Below are 22,131 nucleotides of genomic sequence, written 5' to 3'. Positions count from 1 at the left end.
CTTAATCTTCATCTATTATCGTAGCAAACTCATACTTAATGTATTCATTCCTACAAACATATAGCATAAATCCTTTAGATTCCATTGTGCTTCTCCATAATTATATTTTCTTACCACCCTCCTTGGTCTCATTAATAAGTACAATATCATTTGTAAATAGCATACATTATGACACGTTATCTTAGATATCTTTGGCCCGCTCATCCATTACTAGGGGTGGCGATTCTCAACACAAACTATTGACATGACACAAAATTCGTGTTTGGATCGACTTGTTTTCAAATACGTGTCGTGTTTGTGTTAAAAAAATTGACATGAAAAAATTGTTTTGTTTTGCATTCCAACTCGTAAATATGAAATTGACCTGCATTAATTTTCTTACAAGTTATTTGTGTCGTGTCAACAAGATATTGGTGAAAGAAACATTTAGTATATTAGTTATTTGTGTCTTATGTGTCATGTTAACCCACTTAATAAATAACACACTTTGAGATTGGTAGGTTATTTGTGTCATTCATGTCAATCCATATATTAAGCGACACACTTTAAGACTGCGACGTATTTGTAATGTGTCATGTCAACCCTCAAAATAAACAGGACGTGTTCATGTTGAAGGTTTTAACCCATTTTTAAATTCGTATTGTGTAGTTTTTTGTCAACCCAAATCTCCATCATATCCATTACAAGAGCAAAAAGATAGGCACAGTGACCAAAGTGCCACTGTTCCATAACTTATTTCCTAAATGCCACGCCAACAGTAAAATATACCTAACTGCCACGAGGGCAAGTTCACCCAGGGAAGTAGCGAACTCTGTGTGATGATATGTCACGTTTCTGGTGGACATGTAGTTTGCTACTGCCACCAGCGATCTCCGTAGCAATTAATGCCTCACCTGTCAGGCCACGCGACTTACATGCAAGGAAGGTCGCTGCCCACATCAGCGAACTCTGCGTAACGGCTAGCATGCCACGTGGCTAACATGCACCAAGTTCGCTGTGGGGGGCAGCGAACTTGGTGTAACAACTATTTTTCACAGCCCTATACAAACCCCTCCCCCCTCCCCCCATTTCCCCCACCCGAACCCCCCCTCTCATTTTTCTTCTCTTTCTCTCCTCCTTTCTAATTTTTCTTTCTCTCTCATTTCATTTCTTTGTCTTCATTTGAGGTTAGTCATTTATGATTTCATTAATTTTTTTACAGTTTTTTATTGTTATTTCATTGTTGTTAATTATATTATTTATAGGATGAAACATTAGGTTAGATGACATATTATTTGCTTTATTATTTTAATTAGTTTAATATTAGTAGTTTAGTAATTGCATGTTAATGTTAGTAGTTTAATATTTTATAGTTTAATTAATCTATTTAATAAATTTTTTTATATGCATTATTTATTTATAGGGTTTCGATTAGATACTTTGTATATTAATGTTGTTAAATTTTGTATTTAATAATTTGTTAATTATGAAATAAATAATAATATTGAATTAAATAAAATTATTTAGTTCTAGGATTGAAATATAGGTTAGAAAATTCTGACATTGGCATAGAATATGTATGTAAATCTTATTAGGTGTAGTAATTTATATTAATTTATTATTTAATAATATTAATTGTTTGATATTATTTATAGGTTTGAAATCTAGGTTAGAAAATATTAATTTTAATGTTGTTAGATTTTGTATTTAATAAATTCTTGATTATGCAATAATTAATATATTTGAATTAATTAACATTATTTAGTTATAGGATTGAAAAATAGGTTAGACAATTTTACAATAATGTTTGTATTTATTTATTTATTTATTTATTAGTAATTAGTATTTATTTTTAGCTATTATATAATTTTTGTATAATATAATATATATCTTTGTATGCAAGTATTTATTTTTTAAATATAATATAATTTAAATATAATATATAATATTAAATAAAAATATTGATTTATTTATTTCTTAGTAATTAGTATTTAATTTTTATATATTATTTATTTTTTGTATAATATTATATATTATTGTATTTTATAATTTAATATATTATACAATTTTTGTATTACACAATTAATCTTGTTAAATTATTGTATTTTATAATTTTTATTATGCAATTGTTGTTGCTAATAATCAAATAACATTATTTTGTTATAGGTTTGAAAATACCATTGTAGAATATTAATTGTGTTATATTATTTATTGATTATGCATTATTATCCAACATTTAGTATGTCATGGCTAGTGTTATTAATTGTGCTAAGTATATTAATGTTGTTATTATTTATTATTTATTATGTAATATTTAAGTATTTATGGATTATAGAATAACTAAATAATGTTGAATATTTATTCATTTCTTAGTAATTAATTAGTATTTATTTTCTATATATTATATAATGTCGTAATTTTAATATCAAACTTTTTTTGTAAAAAGATCCATTGAGCAGCAGGACCCGCACCAGACTTTCATTGACCCTGTCCATCAGTGCGTTCTTTCCTAACATTGCAGGAGAAACACATCTCCACGCATGTGTGGAACACATCAGATGACGCACAGGCACGTGATCCTGTCCTCAATGTCAGACACGCTGCGTCACACGATCATTTGGATATACCCGAGGATATACAGCCTTACCTTAGGCAGGCTGGGTTTTATCACGTTGCACTTCTGCGCAACCATGAGGTTAGTGAGACGTAGACTTTATAACAAATGAAATTACATGTTGTATGTTTCATAACTTGTGATAAAATGTAATTTTTTTTTATTGTCAGATTGATCACTCACTCATCTCGGCCTTTGTTGAGAGATGGCGGCCTGAGACGCGCACATTCCATATGCCGATGGGTGAGGTTACGATTACCTTGGAGGATGTACACCATCTGCTGGGATTGCCCATAGATGGAGAGGTTGTATGTGGCCGCGTTGGAGGCCATCCCTTCTCGCAGCTGATTACAGATTTGTTGGGCGTAGAGCCAGGTCGGCAGCGCGACTTTCATAAGAACCAAATTTCTCTGACATTTCTTCGGGAACAGTTTCTGCATTATCATACCCAGTCTGGCACTGAAGTTGGCCGTATGAAATACACACGTGCTTTGATCTTGCGCATATTGGGTGGTTGCTTGTTCGTTGAGACTGCATCGAGCTTCGTGTATGCGCGGTATCTACTATTTATGGATGATTTCCAGCGGACGGGGACGTATTCTTGGGGTTCCGCTGTATTGGCTACCTTGTACAAGGAGTTGTGCAAGGTTATTGAGCCACGACGATCAGATATGGGGGGATGTGCTCTGTTACTAAAGTTGTGGGCATGGACGCGTTTCCCTACTATCTCACCAGGACTCCCTGAGATCACTGACGTCCAAGCTATTTTCGGAGCCAGGTCTCTGCCTTTTGAACTTTTTAGTTTTCTTGCAATCATTATACACAGTTGTTTTATAACTCCATTTTTTGTGTCTGTTACGTTAATCAGTAATATTATTTGTCTTATTGTTTTGCAGATTTAATATCTATACGTCGCGACGGTTTCGGTTCTCCCACGTCAGACGCTACCGTCATCACATTAACGTTATGCCCATCCGCAAGATAGGGTGGAGGCCTTACAATGGATTCGCTGCACATCAGCTGTCGTCCGAGGAATCGCGCAGATGGTTAGCTGTATACCCACTCACACACTACCAGATCGTTGTGTACCAACAGCCCGATAGAGTGCTGAGGCAATTTCGTTTTAGGCAGCCGATACCGAGCGATCCATTGCAATGTCCGAAGCTGCTTACTATCACCCTCACTGGTAAGGGTGACGTAGACTGGAGGGATCAACATGGACTGTAGATAACACAGTGGCATTCAAGGGATGCCCTCATTGTGCAGGGTTTAGTGCCCGACGATTCAGATGGATCTCTTTCTATCAATAGCACGTACATCCAGTGGTATTAGCGTTACGAAGACGATATTTATTTAAATATAGAGTTGCTGGTTGACTTACCGATGATCAATGAACAAATGAAATTAAAGTTAAGTTGTTTGTGATCCTGTGAAAGTGTTTGACTAACACATGTATGGAAGTTGTTCCATATGCCTATTATCCATTCATGACCGTCTTTTTTAAGATATGCCTGCATCCTCCATGGACAACCATCATTGTGATTTTGACAAATCATGATCAGCCATTTCGTATCACTTTTTAGCACGACAGTTGTGCGATGATTTGCCATACAATATTGTTTGATGGCCATTTGTACATCCTGCTTTCTTTCAAACTGCTGGTCCTTATAGAGCTCTTGACCCATTTGCCAATTTGGTACTTGTTTCCCTTGCATGCCATCACATTCTTAATCGGGGTGTGTCCAGTTAATGTTCGTGTAATGTGGTATTTGCGACAAAAATGGTACACTATCCTCTCCTGTTTGACATAAGTTTGCATGCCATTACTAATACCACATTAAAATAAAATAAAACTCAAACGGTAAATTACCTAACCTGCAGCAGGTGGTGGGTCATGCATACCAACAATGCCCGGTGATGGAATCGGTTCAACCAATGTAGTAGACGACTCCATTTCAAAATCACCACCAACGTCTGTATCCGACGAGTCGCTGTCAGGGACTAGACCTTCATCAACCTCATCCTTGGAACTATCAGTACGCCACGACGGATCATACATGTCATTGGCAGGAATCACATCTAAAGGTTGTGTTATTGGGGGTGATGGTGGTGGGGGTGAGACATGCATATCATCCGTATTTACTTGCGGCTCCCTGTTAATGTCTACGGAGTAACTGGTAGGGATGGAACTTTGAGTGCTTGCCTCTCCACCGGTGTTTAGTTCTGCATACAACTCGATGTATAAGGACTCTCCATGCTGTCGAAATGCATCAACTACTAGTGACACATCTTCATCCTCAACCACCTCCACAACAACCCATTGCACCGGGTTACCAGAAGCGCATCTAGCAATCAGTCGAGACAGGGATTGACCTCGTTGTAATATCAACTTTTTGTATATTATTCTCTTCAGCTCAACATATTTGCAACGCGGACTCATTCGGAAAATCTTCGTATCTCCTTCAAACACTTGACCGTTCGGTCCAAAATATCTCCTCCCATTGTAATATAGAATGCATATTACATCATTGTTACTCTCATCATGTACTTGATGTGCCTCTGGCATGTGATGTTTTCCAAGCCAAAAAGAAGAAGATTATGGGTTAATTCTCAGTAAAAAGGCAACGTTTAGTGTTGCTTTGCTTAAATTCCAATTTCAGAATTGTTCAATTGATTTTATGCTTAACTTGTAGGAAAGGCAAACAAATCTGGAGCAAAATGAGGATTTGCCAAAGTAAAGACCCACGCTCACAGCGTGGATGTCACGCTGGTAGCGTGAAGAACCAGAGGCTTCCACGCCCACAGCGTGGATTCCACGCTGATAGCGTGAAAAATTATCCTTCTACCCACGCCCACAGCGTGGATAGCAAGCTGACAGCGTGGGAGTTCAGAGACAACCACGCTCACAGCGTGGATTTGACGCTGAGAGCGTCAGCGTGCGATACTGTAAATCTGTTTTGTCCAAAAGGTTAAATTTGGAAGACCTACAAGAGTATTATAAAAAGGAGGCTCAGCACAGAATTAGGTATCTAGACCGAAGGAGACCGTCGTGCTGAAGGAGAAGAGCTTCGGAGAAGGATTCTTGATCATCTTTCATTCTTCCATCCCATTGAATATTGAATATTGATTTATTAGCCATGATTATGTTTGACTAGTTTTCTTTTTATTTTAGTTAGGGTCACAAACCCTATGTGAACCCTTGTTACACGGATTGATTTATAATTGCTCATTTATATAATTTATCTTTATCTTTACCTTGTGCGTATTTGATATTTTCTTTATTAGACTTGATCAATCTGATAGTTGAGAATAGTTTGAGGGTTAGAACCCTAGATAGAAATATTGGGGTTTTCATCCTGAAAGGGGGTAGGATAACGGTTCGTATGCATGCTAGGAATAGATGTGTATTGAATTGCGGATGCCTAAATTATTGAGTTCATCGCTTAATTTTCATGAGGGGTTGCTAAGGGATTAGGATTCCAATTGAGATTAAAGGGTTAAATTGCCAAGGGATTGGGATTTAACTAATTGTTTTAGATAATAATTTATCCGAGTAATTATATAATTGAATTTTGTAAATAAATCCAAAGTAAGAAGTGGGGATCATAAGGTGAGTGCGCTCTAGCTACAATGCTTTTCTCACATTTTTTCAAATCAATTCTCTTTTTATTATTCTTTTTCTCATAATTAAAAATACAAAAACAAGTCCTTATTTTCAGTTCTCGATTTCACACAAATCGACAATATTTGTCAAAACCATTTGAACTCATCCATTCTTGAAAAGAATTATTAATTGATATTCGACCCAATCCCTATGGAGACGATACTCTACTTATCATTATATTACTTGTGTGATCGGTATACTTGCCGGTGAGCATCAGTACTGAAATAGCAAAAAATAGCAAACAAGAATGGAACCTTTAAAGAAAAATGCACGAGAATGACAAAGTGGGTCGGGAAGGGGAGGGGCTGGGGTTTAAATAGCACAAAGTTCGCTACCTATGCCAGCGAACTGTAACTGTCGACAGGTAGCTCGCTTACCCATGCAGCCAACTTCTGGGGAGCTGCCACGTGGCACAGAGTTCGCTACTGGGTACAGCGAACTGTGTCAGTGTCTGCCACTTGGCACCTAGTTCGCTGGCCCAGTCAGCGAACTATTTTTTTTCTTGGATTGCCTCTACATATTCTTATGATATTTTTTTCTTCTCAAGAACTGAACAGAGAAGCTTTCTTGGAACGTTATCTTATGATTTATCAAGATCAATTAACACCATATGTAGGTCATTCTTCTTTTCTCGATATCTTTTCATTAATCATCGCATCAAGAAAATAACCAGATCCAAGGTAGATCTTCCCGATGTAATTCTAAATTGATTAACATAGACCTTGGTTTCTATTCTCAAGTGATTCTTAACAATTTTCTCCTGCAACTTCATAACATGACTTATAACCTTAATGCCTCTATAGTTAGATCAAGTACGAATTTCTCATTTGTTTTTGTAAATAGGCACAAGAATACTATTCCTCCCATACATGAGATATCTTATTAGTTGGGGTGACAATTTTCAATACGACTTGGTGACACGACACAAAAGTTTGTGTGTAAGTCAACTTGTTTTCAAAAACTGACCTAAATATTTTTGTGTTGTGTCGCGTGTTAACATGCAAACCCAAAATTGGCTTGCATTAATCTTTTTACAAGTTATTTGTGTCATGTCGTGTCTTAAATAAGTTATTCGTATTTTATCATGTCGTGTCAACCTTCATATTAAGTAACATAGTTTGGAGTTTACAGGTCATTCATATTGTGTCATGTCAACCCGCGTAATAAGCGACACACCACGAGTTTGTGGGTTATTTATATCATGTCGTGTCAACCTGTAAAATAAGTGGATTGTGTTTGTGTCATGTTAACCCGCAAAATAAGCGGGTTGTGTTCGTGTTGAAAGTTTTAAACCCAAATTCAAATTCGTGTGTGTTAAGTGTATTCATGTTCGTGTCAACCCGAATTTCCACCCATACTTATTATTCGAAGAATCTTATTAGAAAGATTTGTCAACCAATTTATTGCCATATTCTCTAGGCATCTCCACAGTTCAATAGGGATATTATCGAGTTCCAAAGGTTTACTTATCTTCATCCTCTTTAATGCCTTCTTAACTTCATGTACTCTAATTCTACACGCAAATTTTTTATTCAAATCATCATAATCATCGTCCAAATCCACCTCACTTTCTTAATTATCCCCGTTAAAAATATTGTTAAAATAATTCATCCATCTTTCTTTAATTTTTGTCTCTCTTGCCAATTTTTTTTTATTTTTCATCATTGATGCATCTAACCTAGGTCAAGTCTTCATTTTTTTTTTTTTTTTGTAAAAATCATGAAAAATCTTGCCTTAACCCTCTGATACTGCTTTCTTAGCATTTTTTCTAGCCAGTCTAAACTTTTTGAGTTTTCCTTACTAGGACATTTATGCAAAAATCTAAAGCACTTGTTCTTCTATTTAATTCTTATTGCACATCTTCATTCCACCACCAAGCTTCATTTGTTTGGTATATGTTCTTTTTACTTTCCACTAAGAACCACTTCCCACTTTTTGGATACAAATAGACATCTCGTTCAACATTTCATTTATTCCTCCATCTAACTTCCACGATTCTTATTTAAGTGTTCTTTTTTAAACTCGAATTATTTTTTCTTTTTTAGCTTTCACCATCTTATTCTTGGGTTATGATTAATTTTTTTTTTTCATTTTTGGTATTTTGTTTAACTGAATCTCTAAAACCATCAACACATGTTGCATAGCAATATATTCTTCAAGATAGTTTTGCAATCTACACACGAGATTCTAACAAAAACATCTACTAACTTCCTCAACTTACCCATTATGATTCTTATGTTCTAACTTCACAATCACATCCTATCCCTTGGGCATTTCTTACCCACCCCGCTCGTCCACAAGCGTGTTTGGATTCTAATATACTTGTTACCAAATATGGATGAAGATGTGATGCCTTGCCCATTTCTCATCACACCCGGTATTCAATATAATGTGTCGCTATAAAAGGCATGCTCCAATAAAAAATCATAATGGTTCATAATCATATGAACAGTTTTTTTTTTTATAGCCGACTTGCTACACCTTGTCACCGTCTTTCTTTATCTTAGTTTGAGACAAACTATGCATACAAACACAAGCAAAGATTTTTTTTTTATCATGTGTAAAAAAAAAAATTATATTATAAGCACTTCGTGTAATTAAATGAGTATATTGGGGGAAAAATCCTAACTTTTATATCATTTTCTTACATCGTTTTTTGATGGGTGGAATTGAAATTTTATTTATGTCGTTGAGTATATGAGATTTTCTTACACCATTTGCCAAGTGAAAATATTTCATGTTATAAATGACTATCATAATATGAATTTTTTTTTTTAAAAAGATTGATTTTACTATATTTTATACAATAGAATTAATGTTTTTCTTGTAAAATGAGGTCATTTTGGGGTTTAGAAAAAAATATATAGAATATTCTAAAAAAATTCATGAAACAAGACCTTACATTTTTTATGGAAAAAAATTATTTTTTTAAAGACAGTTATTTTAATTAAAATGACTATTTTTTAATTTAATATAAATTAAAAAAAAACTCTCACTTTTCCCTCAATGATTTGTATTGTGTAACTCTTTTTCTCACCATAAAATATTATAGTTTTGACTAAACAGTTTTATGTCTTTTAAAATAATAAACACTAATCTCTTTTTTTAAACCCCAAAATAACAACATTTTAAAATTGCTAGAGATAATTTTTTTTCTATCGCAAGAGAAACACTTTTCTCGTGTACAATGTACATGCAAATATATAAATCTGAATCACAAATTCACATAAATATTACATACAACAAAAACAAAATACAATTACTCATGTAATTATCAAAATTTCAATGAATCTCTTTATTATACTTTGAAATTATAAATATATTTAAACTAATATATTATACACAAAAAATAATGGAAAATTTGTGTACATTTTTTTAATTATATTTTTAAAATTTTATTTTAAACTTTCTAGATATTCATTTATTAAATTTAAAATTTAGAGTAATACATGAAACATAAAAGCAACATACGCTCTCCCAAAATATGCTACAGACATGTATAGTTATATGGAAAAAAATAATGCAGATAAGTTATCTGCATTTATTTTCAAAATAACGTTATTTTGTTATTGAAATCTTAAAAAATTATAAATATAAAGATTATTATAGCCCTGAAATAAATTAAAATTACAAAAATACCATAATTTCTGCCCCAAAAGAATATCATATTAAATTTACTGCAGATAACTTATATGCGGTACCTGCAGAAAAAGTGAACCCTAGTTATATTTAATTAAAAACTCAACAAAAAAGATAGAGGATCAAATGTTCGACATTTAAAAAAAAAAGGTTTGGATACCTAAGCAATTTCGATCCAATAAATACGCCTGGTAAATATAGGAGTGAACTTATAAACACTATTAATAATAAAATTAATTGTTAATGAATTCTTTTGGTGAAATATTGAATTTATTGTTAGCATAAAAAATATATGCTATCACCAACTTATGTATTGACACATTAATTAAATAATTTAACATTTTTGAAGATTTTTTGTTGTTGATATTTTAAGAAGGTGATGTTCGATATAACTTATGTGCACACTAACTAATTTATCTCCCATTCCAATCAAAGACAGATCATAATGTTAGATATTCTTTGTAGCATAGTTTAAGATGGTTAAAATTCAAATATATATATTCATATACTTACTACTTACTAGTTACTTATATATCATATGCATATCCACTAAATAATTTGATTATATAAATCATTATTATCATAATCATTATTTATTAAATATATTGTGAATTACAAGAAAAGAAAAAGAAACGGAAAATATACGGGCAAGAGGCTCAGCCATAAGCTGTAACCCAGTGAGTGGGATCACTCCAAATCTTCATTAAACGGTGTCAATTTGGAAGCTCTTTTTTTGAGTGTTCATTGCCTGCGTCTCCATGGGACCACTTGCTTAAAGCTTTCATAAATGCTTGCCTGCAGTTATATAATTACTATTAATTACATGATATGATATCTACCTAACTAAGCACGAGAAAAATAGTAGATGGAAAATTTAACATATTATACAAGGGTAAATAAATCATGATAAGCTGAAAACAGAAAAAAAAAATAAAAAAATATTAGGACAAGAAGTTACCAAATCCTGTACCCAAAAAAAACAAAAAATTTATCAAATCATTTGTTTATTAATAATCAAGATCTTCTCAAACAGCATGGTCATATTAAACAAAGGATCCATTTCAAAGTTAAATACCCAAATGGTGCAGGTACAAAAATCTAATGGAGCAATAAACACTCAAATTCTTTTAGTTACTGGTAAAATTATGGAGGAAAAAATTGTACTCATTGAATTAAGTTTTGTAAGGAGTATGTAACCTAATTTTTCGATACTCTCCCAAGAAATCAAAATTCTTGTGTCCTCATCAAGTTTTCCCCTTCAAAATGACATTTTATCATTAAATTGTCAATAAGACTTGCATGATTTGTAGGATCTACAAAAATTCAATGGTAGTAGTTTTATTAAAAGAAAAAAATTATATCAGTAGGACACAAGAATATCTCAATCAACAAAGAATTTATTGCTTACCAAAAAAAAAAAAAAAAAATTATTATTTGAACACCATAATAATTACATATACTTTACATTATTTTAGTTTAAGAAAATAAAGCTATTTTAGAATGTATTTTTTATTTTAGTACTAAAAAAATACTATAATAAAAATAATGTATGGATAACGTTAAGGGATATGATCCGTTCACAAATTTTTTTTGCAAATTACACTAAGTACGACAGGTCGTACGCTGGATGATTAAAGTATGACCGATCGTATTTAGTGTATTTTTTTAAAATTTATAAAAAAAAAATTTGTAAATATAATATGCTCCTAACGTTAATATTAGCCAAATTTACACGCAAGAAAAACCAAAAGTCGCAGCAGCAATAGCGGTCAATGCTTTTTCTGTAGCCAGGGAGTGAAAGTCCAGCTTCGGGTACCCAAATATTGCTCCCATTTGACTGTTTTAATCTTTTGACTCACAGAAAGTAAGGGAAATTTTGTCATTACTGTCGCAAGTGTAGCTTTTCTAGCGAAGAAAATGAAAAGGAGCATATAAATTTTCATAAATTTGGTAGCTTAGTTGTAGCCACCTAGACAATATAATTAAATGCAAAAAGCAATATATTTAGAGTAAAAATTTACCTTTTTCCTATGAATCAATTTGCGTTTTATAATGCACATCTAACATCTTGGATAACCCTCCATTATGCAAGATTCAGTGGAATGAAATATATTGAATCGAGCACAATTATTCTAAAGTACAATTTCTTTTTTCTTATATTCAATTTATATCATAATGAAAAGTATAATTAAAAAATGAGATAATAATGGCCGCATAATCAAAGTGATAAATATTTAACTATATAACATTGAAGAGATTTTTTTGTTTGTTAAGAATTTCTGAATAGAGAAAGGGTTAGGAGATGGAACACCGATTAATTATCGAAGATTGAGAAAGATAAATTAGATGAATTATCACTTACCCACAAATGTGACCTTGCCTTCGAAAAATTCAAGAAGCTTCCTCTTCTCGGAGCCCTTGTGATCTTCACCTTAGGCTTAGTACTTGTAGTGCAGTGGCCTGAAAAGTCAAAACTGCCCTCATAATCCTCTTTGTAAATCTTCTTGAAACCGCTCCACCTGGTGGACCCAAAATTGGAATTCCATGAGCCCCTAGGAGTCCTATAGGAGGATGTGAAGGACATGGCCCGGCCCATGTACGGCCCATCCAACACTGTTGTAGGGGAAGGCGCGTCCATGTTGGAAACCTTGGACTCCAAAAACAGCAACCTCGGAGGCAGTTCCAAGGTTCTAGCATTGTTCCCGGGCTCCGATTCGGTGTGGCAATGCCTAGGCTTCCCCGGTGCTTCCTCCCACTTGAAAGGAACCGAAACCGTAGTCTGCGGCGGCGGCGGCGGAATCTCCGGCGGCTTGGTTAGCCGTGAGTTTAACTGGGAGAGTTTTGTCGGTTTGTAGGTCCGTTCGCGAATATGGTCAGATTCTGACCCCATCAAATAATGTTTGTTACTTCTCCTCAATAAAAGGCTCGAACACAATACAGTGGCAGGGGTACTTTATGATGAGCTAGTGAAGTTGGTATTTGTGGTTTTATAGAGATAAAAACGTGTGTCACTGAGTTTGTATATATATATATATAGAGAGAGAGAGAGAGAACGGTGGTGAATGAATGTGAATTGTGGTTTTATAGAAGTGCCATCAGGTCCTTTGAAAAGTCATAGAGATGAGATCAATTTCGTGGGTTTGGTTTGTGACTTGTAGTTGGGGGAGAGATGAGAAATGTAGGAAAGAAAAGGGTGGTAGTGTTCCATTCTGCCCCAATTTAAAGGTAACCTGCCTTGATAGAAACTGCTCAATGTTCGTGATTTTATAGTGCCTTTCGTACGTTACAGGAGATATATTTATCTTGTAAATATATATAAAGTGTGTGAAATTTATATTTTTTTCTTATCTCTCTTCGTTCATATGAATTCACATAGATTTTATATATTTTTATATATGTATAGCAGATAAATTTTTGTTTGGTAACTGATTCTAATTACTTCTTTGAGGCGAATCAGAACTCCCGGTATTCCTACGGGTTCGACTCTTTGAGCCGTCTATGGGACTAATCCAGAGTTCGGGTGCGAGTCCAAAGATTACGGTACTTATGCCTCTCCTCAGATATTGTTGGTAGAATTCGAACCGAAGTCCTCTCCCACATAATAGATAAATTTATCTCCTATAATATAATTATCATTCCTCAATCATTTTATTTGTGTGCGGGTTGCAACTCCCGACCAAGTGGTAAAATCCTAGGCAGATTTTCCCTAAGGTAGTGTTTGGTTGAAGGTTTATTTTAGGATTGATGGGAAAGTGTAGGTGGATATTGCAAAATACCACGTTTGGTTCAGGTTTTTTCAAGAAATACCAGACAAATAGAATAGATGGGAAAATGATTTTTGTGTTGATTTTTGGATGAAATTCAATGTTACAAAATACCACTTGAGATGTGGTATTGTGAGATGACTGGGGAAGTGAAAAAACAGGTGCAAAGTTTCTCCCGAACATAGATTTTGCATATTTAAATAAATTTCCCTGGTAATATTTGGGTCAACCAAACAACTTTTTTTACATTTTCCTATCAAACTCACTTTCCAACTATTTTTCTATCAATTACATTTCCCTAGTAAAAAAAATTTCTCCCGAACCAAACACTACCTAACTGAATTCTTTTTTGGAACCTACGTGAATACCCTCACAATAATGTTTGTATAAAAAAATGAAAATGATGAAATATAGATTATCGTATGGAAAATTTACTCTTAGTGAAATGGCTTACAAGTATAACTTGAATTTGCAAGTAGAAAGTCAACTGTAAAAATATAATAATAATAATAATAATAATTTAGTCTCCCAGTCGATTTAGTACTTCATAATGGAATGATTATTACACACATTTCGACTCCTTTCAATAAATTAATATTCATAAACTGAAAATTACCTGGCCTGGAACGTATGTTGACATGTCGAAATAATGAAAAGGACTGGATTTATGAATATTGTTAGATCACGAGGTTCCACATATCTTTCTATAATAATGTGTAGGGTATGTATAATCATCATTCAAAATTGGTGACTGTAATTACTGGAATTGCTCCTTATTTTGATGAATGAATTATAGATCCTTATTATGGTAAGGTATTTCTTCTTACAATTTATTTTTTAATGAGACTAATCCCATTGGTGGCCACTTAAAATTGGTGAGACTGGAATTTCTGCCTGTATTTTTTTTTTTATTTTTGGTTTTCCCCTTTTTTGGGATAAAGGGTAAAAAATCTTACCACTGGTCCAATTGTCTTGCCTACAAATCGAACCAATGAACAAATGATGATAGCTCAATTGAAGTTTATTTTCCTTTATAATTTATTACTAAGTAAAAACAATCAAATAATGATAGTTCACTTGGCACATGTGAACTGAGTAGGTGGGAGAAAAATATGTGTTCGATCCTCTGCAGTGCCATCTTTAGGAGAAGTTTATTAATTATGTACCTACTCCGATGAACCGATTGGAATATTTTCAAAAAAAATAAAATAAAAATATATTATCATTTTAAAAAAAGAAGAAGAAGTAAAAACATATTATCGTAATAAATCTTTTGATCATATCGTTGTACCATTTTTTTTTAACAAATAATAAGAGAATCTAAATAAGAGTTCCACCTTTTATACCATCTTTAGTTAAAAAGAGGGTAACATTGACAACTTTTTTATTCTTATTGTGCATACACCCTGCTATTATTCAGAACACAATTTGGCCAAAAAAAAGTGGCAAATAATTAGTAGAGTCAAATATAAAGTATATATGCCTTTATGGTGAAGTGAAATTAAAAAAAAAAAATGAAAAAGTAAGAAATTATTGAAAGAAAGAATTAGAACCGTGCAAACATTATGCAAATTATATAAAGTCGGTGGGTTGTAAAGGAGTTTTGAAATTGTTATAGTTGTCCTTGATCTTCTTTTGAGGTCGTTTTCTCAATAATTTACATGCTTCGTGAATAAACTTGCAAATATCAAAGAAATATTTAAAAACACTGCATAAGAGACCCGTCTTTATCCTAACATAATGGAAGGTTTTTAGGTTGAGTCTTAGACAAAGTTCCAGCCAACCAAAAAAAAAAGTTCCAGCTTAAAAAAATTGAAAAAGAAAGCAAAAAGAAAAAGATAAATAAAACTAAGGCACTAATACGAGGCCTTTTCTCCGTAAAGGTTTTCTCCGTTTGTTGTTTAGTAGTATTATTTCTACTTTTACAACGTGGTGGAAGATGTATATATCTTAAAAGGGATGGATTCATTTACAATTTTTTTTTTACAAATTATATTAAGTATAACTGGTCATACATTCTTGATTGAAGTATGACCGGTCATATTTAGTGTAGTTTGTAAGAATTTATAAACAAAAAATTTATAAATATAACACTCTCTTATCTTAAATACAGTTAAGTTTCTTAATTATGTTAATAGAGGTTCGATTCTTTGGCCATGAAAAATGCTTTGTTAGTAGAGACAAAGTCCACTTCGATAATTTTTATGTCTCATTTGGTAATCTCTATGCCTCTGAAAGATTACTCTTCGATTGTCGATTGTGAGAATATCCTTAGAGCAATAAAAAAAAAATTACAACAAGACATTAGAAAAAGTCCTTAATAGAACTGGTAGTGCTCATGATGATCTGCTTTTCACGGGATTATAACATTTCCATGTTATATGCATGAGAAATGCACCGGTCATGTTTACGGGCTGAATGAATTTCCTGCAGACATAATATTCAGAGTGGAAACTATTTTCTAAACCCAAATGTTATTATTTTGAGTTTAGGAAATGGAAAAAAAGGTATTTTAAGAATTTTGATTCTCTCTTACAATATAAATTTTCTCAAAATATTTTATATATTTTTCGCAAACCTTAATTTGATATTATTTTGAGGTTGTAAGAGATATTTTTATCTCCTATAACTGAAGAAATAGATATATATATATATATATATATATATATATATACATGGGTTAGGATCATTTTACACCAGTGTAAGTTACACTCTCAATCTTGTCCGCTGATCTCACTTATATCTAAGGGCTCAAATTTTTTAGTAATGTGAGCCATTGGATACAAGTGGATCAATGATCAAGATTGAGTGTAAGACTTCGAACTCTTACACCGGTGTAAGAATATACTGCATATACATATATATATATATATATATATATATATATATATATATATATATATATATATATATATATATACACTAGTACACGTTCCTCGATGCTGAGGGCATCCCTGAAGGGCGGGGGATTTCGTGACATTTCGGATTGACTGTCTTATCTTTTTAATAAGTTGTTTCATAGTCGGCACGATGAGTCATATTCATAATCAGCTGGTTCCGATCAATCCTAACCCCCAACGATTAATTAGGAATTACTAATATTATTAGGAATTACTTATATTATATCATAGGAATAGATTAATTAATAGAAATATTCGATTTAGTCCGATAAAAAGATTAACAAGATCAAATCAAATCTCAAACCATGTATTCGCGAGGAATCCTAGCTGCGAATTCTTTTTTCAAACCGCTACAAGATCAATAATTCCATAGGCTTGAGTATATATGTGTGTGTGTGTGTGTGTGTGTGTGTGTGTGTGTGTGTGTGTGTGTGTGTGTGTGTGGCTTTAATAGCTCTCCCGTTGCTGCAGATCAAAAAATGTGCAGCAACACTTACTTCCACCAAGATCCGGTTCCGTATCTTGGATTTTTTTTTTTTAATTTCAGGATCCGGCTCCGTATCCTAATATAAATATATTTGCTGCAAGTTTTTTCATCAGCAGTGACAACAGAAATGAGGAACCCTATATATATATATATATATATATATATGATCTGTATAAAATACAATAGGCCCACCAAAGGTTAAAATCTAAAGATTAAAAGCCCAAGCACACAAGGCCCGAACAATGCGCGATATCCACATCACGCATAAAGAATCAGGGGGCGCGATGGTTTCATCGCGCCTAAACCGTCTTTAAACATGACTTCAGAGTTAAGGAATAGATCAATAAAGTACGAATAAGAAGCCACCGCGCCACAGAATCAATACACAAAGGACAGCTCCAGCTTGCCACCACTCTACCCAGATAGCTTGACATAATAGAGATAAGGCCAGAAAGGCACCAGTTGAACCTGCAGCATATAAACAGCCAATCAGAAGGCATACCGCCTACCAAAGGCGGTATCAAATTCACTATATAAACAAAGGGTACATACCCAGGTAGGATAATCTAATTCAGTAAAAGTACAATATAAGCCTAGCTTTGATACTGACTTAAGCATCGGAGTGTCATTGCAGGTACCCACTCTAGTCGGATTCATCGCGCTGAAAGAGAGTCATATCAATCCCTCATTATCCATCGACAACAGCCCAAGAACCCAAGAAGTAGATTATTCAACTCCAAGTCTTCTCTCATCAACCGTATGTGATTAGGCCTAATACGTATTGGTCAGCTCATATAGTATCGATCTGATCAATATATATATATATATATATATATATATATATTAACCCTTACGATTCATGGTCTAAATTATGCATTCTTCACCATAAATCAAATACCACCATAGGTAATTCAGTCAACAATAATAGCTGCATTGCTCTCATATCTATGTAAAGTGATGTGCCTCTGGCATATGTGGTTTTTCAAGCTAAAAATAATAAGAATTAAGTCATAGAATAGCAGTTTTTGTACATATTTGCTTTTATATATTAACTTTTCCATTTCAGTGTTATTTCTCACTTATTTGTTATTTTTATATAGGAAAAAGAAGGAAAATACGAAATTTTGAGAAAAGAATATAAAAAGGATGCTAAATAGAAAGAAGGGAAAATTGGATCATCAGAGACGACAGTGCTTCAAGGAGAGAGTTCTTGAGAGAAAATCTTGTTCATCTTTTGTTCTTCCATTTTCTATTCCAGTTTATGTTGGATTTTTGTGTGTTAGCCATGACCATGGTTGGCTAGTACTCTTTATTGTAGTTAGGGTCACAAACCCTATGTGAACCCCTGTTACGACGGATTGATTTATATTTACTCTTTTATATATTTATATTTATCTCTACTCTATGCGTAATGTCTATCCTCTTTATTAGAACTGATCAATCTGATAGTAGATGATAGTTTGAGGGTTGGAGCTCTAGATAGGAATATTGGAATTTTGATCTTGAAAGGGAGTAGGATAACAATTTGTATGCGTGCTAGGAATAGGCGTATATATTATTGCAGATGTTTAATTTATCGTGCTTATTGCTTAATTCCATGAGGAATATTGCAAAGAATTAGGGTTTCAATTGGGGTTAAATGGTTAATCTTGCAAGGAATTGAGGTTTAGCTATTTAATATTTTTAGATGATAAATTATCTGAATATTTATTTAGATGAGTATTTTAAATCAATCCAGATTAAAAGGCGGGAATCATATGGTGAGTGCACTCTAGCTACAATATTTTCTTATATTTTATAAAATCCATATCTGTTATATTTTCATTATAGAAATCCAAAAATATGTCTTTACCTTTGGTTTTTATTTTTTACCGAAATCCACAATATTTTTCCACAACTATTTGAATTTCTTCCATCTTAAAAGGAACAATTATTTGATATTTGATCACAATTCCTCTAGAAACAATACTTCTTATCACTGTATTACTTGTTCGATTAGTATACTTGCCAACGCGTATCATAAAGCCATATCAAATCATCTACATTTATGGTTACTAGATAGATTTTGCAACGACACCGACTTGTTGGGTTTATGCACATGAGTGCAAGTAGTTCTATTACACATAAAGTTAAAAAATATTTGGTAATTATATAGAGTTGTTCCAATGATTTGAAGGAAGAAAAATGAAATAATTTATTGTTAGGATGGATTATTAAGGTAAAGAACAAAATTTATAAATATAAGTTTTGAATAAGGGTAAAACTGTAAAATATATATGACGACTCCAAAAAGCTAGCATACTTTAAAAAAAAAAACCTCCTCTCAGAAATTTTTAACTTTTAACTTTTTTTCTTCATTATAAAAAAAGCTCTTTTTATAAAAAGAACTTTTACAAAATTATGTTTGGTTAAGTTTTGCTTTTAAAGAAAAAAAAAACTAAAAATAATACATGTCAAACGGCATTAAGCCCAACACAATTTGTTAATAATTCTAATTAAAAATAAAGTGAATATAGTTCAAATTTAATTATATTCAAAAAAATTCCTTCACCTTCACATATCACATTGTTAAAGGGTAAGTGATAATAAATTACACCAAAAAAAAAAAAAAAAAAATTAGCGTAGTCATAAAACTGGCATACATTTTTAAGTAGGATTATATTGACAATTTTTTTTTATAAACTTACGAACTACACTATATCTTACCGGTAAGACTCTATTCAAGAGTGTCTTACTGATAAGACATAGTGTAATTTGTAAATAAAAAATTTGTAAATATAATCTTCCTTTACATATTTAGGTAAACCTCATTTTATTTTGTTTCAACTCCCAACACTTTCTTTCTTACCCCTTTTATCCTTGTCTTTTCTTCATGCTCTAGAGTTTTTTTTTTTTTTGAACTAGTTCATGTTCTAGAGTTAGCCATGCTCTTGTAGAATTTGGAGTCTTTATATGTATAAGGTAATTCTTCGTCACAGTTCGCTTAAAAGATAAAAGATATTTGCTTATAAATTTTTTTTATATAATTCTCAGATCATTTTCTTTTTAGATAATAAAACAAGAAAACTATACATTTTAACACACATTTCTCTCTAACTTTGTTTTCCCAAAAAAAAGGTGTGTGAGAGAGAAAGAGAGCAGGAGTCCCGTAAAAGGAATGGTAGTTCATAAATGAACTCGATGCTGCTCTTAACCACTTGAAGATTAACTATACAATAAATTATTATTAGCGTGACCACATTTGAGCAATGTTATACATCTTAGAATTTCCCCTAAAGCTTATCTCTAAGTCGTATCACCGGTTGGGAAAGCTTTGTATTCAAATAAATTTGCGAAAGTTCCTATAATGTTAGTGCAAGAGATTAAATGTATCTTTACTAGTGGAAACATCCACCACCTTAAATAAATTGAACATGAAAATTTTCTTTTCTTTCTTTTCTCTTTCTTTCCTCTTACAACAATTAATGCCTCTTCTCTCCTTCCTGGTGCCTCATTAAAAAAACACACACATTGTACACAAAAAAAAAAAATATATATATATATATACGAGGCAGGATCCTTTGACACCGGTGTTAAAGAAAAAGTTTGACACCTCATCTGAGAACCATTAGATTAAAAAAAAATCAATGGTGTCACATGTTTACAAATCAGAATCGTTGATTTTTTTTAATCTAACGGTTCTCAGATGAGGTGTCAAACTTTTTCTTTGACACCGGAGTCAAAAGATCCTGCCTCTATATATATATATATATTTATATATATATATATATATATATTTATATATATATACACACACACAGACACACAAAGCAACAGATAAAGGGCATTGCACCAACTCAACTAGGAAGTAGGAACTTTATAGCAGGGTGGCCGAACAATTGACATTAAACCAAACTTATTGGTAAAAGCACAACAGTATACATAGGAGGATCGCAAGCAGAAGAGGTTGAAGGTATAAGCCACCTAAACATACAGGACCGAAAGAAAAAATAAAAGACAAAGAAGAAATTAATGTTTGGTTTGCAGTTTTAATTTGGACATTTACGTGACTGACAGGCTAATGGGTAAGGTTCGTTGTCCATTTCAAAACTCTTACATTATATGCAATATGTTAATGTGTGTTGTCCATCTCTGGTATAGCTTTGATTGCCCCAACTGAAATTTCACATTCCATTTTATATTTGTTGGTGAATGTATTTATAGTAAAGGGAAATGATTTGATATATATCATTTGAGTCTTGTAAAATAATTTGGACTCTGTCTTTATTTAGTAGATTGACATGAAATTCATCTAATAATAAAAGTGTTAAAAATAAATATCAAAGAGTGTGCATGTTTTTAATATTCTTTATCTAATAAATAGTTTGATATATTTTTTTAAAATCGGCTAAAGATACATGAATAAATTTGTATAAAATTATAATAAGAACATATAAATTGATTTTTATTCTCAATTTTAGCGACCATTTGGTGCACGGATTTTTTTCGAATTTTTGAGAAACTGAATTTTTTTAAATTTTAAATTTTCAGATATTATCGTAAACTGAATGTAAAAAATTGAAATTCTCGGACAAATAAAAATTTTTTCTGTACCAAACGCCCCTCAAAGTTACCAAATTAACACTGAGATTGGATTGAAGAATGAAGATGACATAAACAAGTCTTCCATCTAGCAAATTCAATAGTATTAAAAAAAGAGTGCTCGAGGACCGAGGAGTGTAAGATAAAAGAGATGAGATATTGGGCCCGATGAGTTGTTATTTCCAAAGTGGTGATGAATTGCTTCTTAAATTTTAGAGAAAGTTGCATGTTAGAGCCCACGACGATACTTTTAAGACTTCATCCAACTAATAGTGGTCTAATAAAGGGAAAATATTAGGATTTTCGTCTGTGTAAAGCAAAATTTGTAATTATTTATCGGTTTAATTATTTGGATAAATTAAATGGTGGTAGCTGAGTTGGCGCATGGGAGCTAAGCAGGTGGGGATGAGAGCATGTGTTCGAATCTCCCCAGTACCACCTTTGGAAGGAGTTTAAAGCCTTAATCCTGGACCCGCCCCGAATCGAATTAGTTGCGAAACAAT

At 32.7% G+C, this 22,131-nt stretch overlaps 1 protein-coding gene across 1 annotated transcript; it reads right to left on the bottom strand.

The window, feature by feature from the left end:
- Nucleotides 1-10,335: 10,335 nt before the first annotated feature.
- Nucleotides 10,336-13,037, bottom strand: LOC133294370 (uncharacterized). The gene is made up of 2 exons (XM_061493025.1): nt 12,259-13,037; nt 10,336-10,691 (listed from the first exon to the last, which is right to left on the bottom strand). Exons 1-2 carry the CDS (start codon nt 12,784-12,786, stop codon nt 10,638-10,640), a joined length of 582 nt encoding a protein of 193 aa, XP_061349009.1. The 5' UTR covers nt 12,787-13,037; the 3' UTR covers nt 10,336-10,637.
- Nucleotides 13,038-22,131: the final 9,094 nt, after the last annotated feature.

The sequence above is a fragment of the Gastrolobium bilobum genome, unplaced genomic scaffold, assembly GCF_033153095.1.
Source record: "Gastrolobium bilobum isolate Gb01-03AN ecotype WA unplaced genomic scaffold, APGP_CSIRO_Gbil_v1 utg5573, whole genome shotgun sequence".
NCBI classification, from domain to species: Eukaryota; Viridiplantae; Streptophyta; class Magnoliopsida; order Fabales; family Fabaceae; genus Gastrolobium; species Gastrolobium bilobum.
The sequence above is the reverse complement of the archived record's forward strand: the minus strand, read 5'-3'. Positions and strand labels throughout refer to the sequence as shown.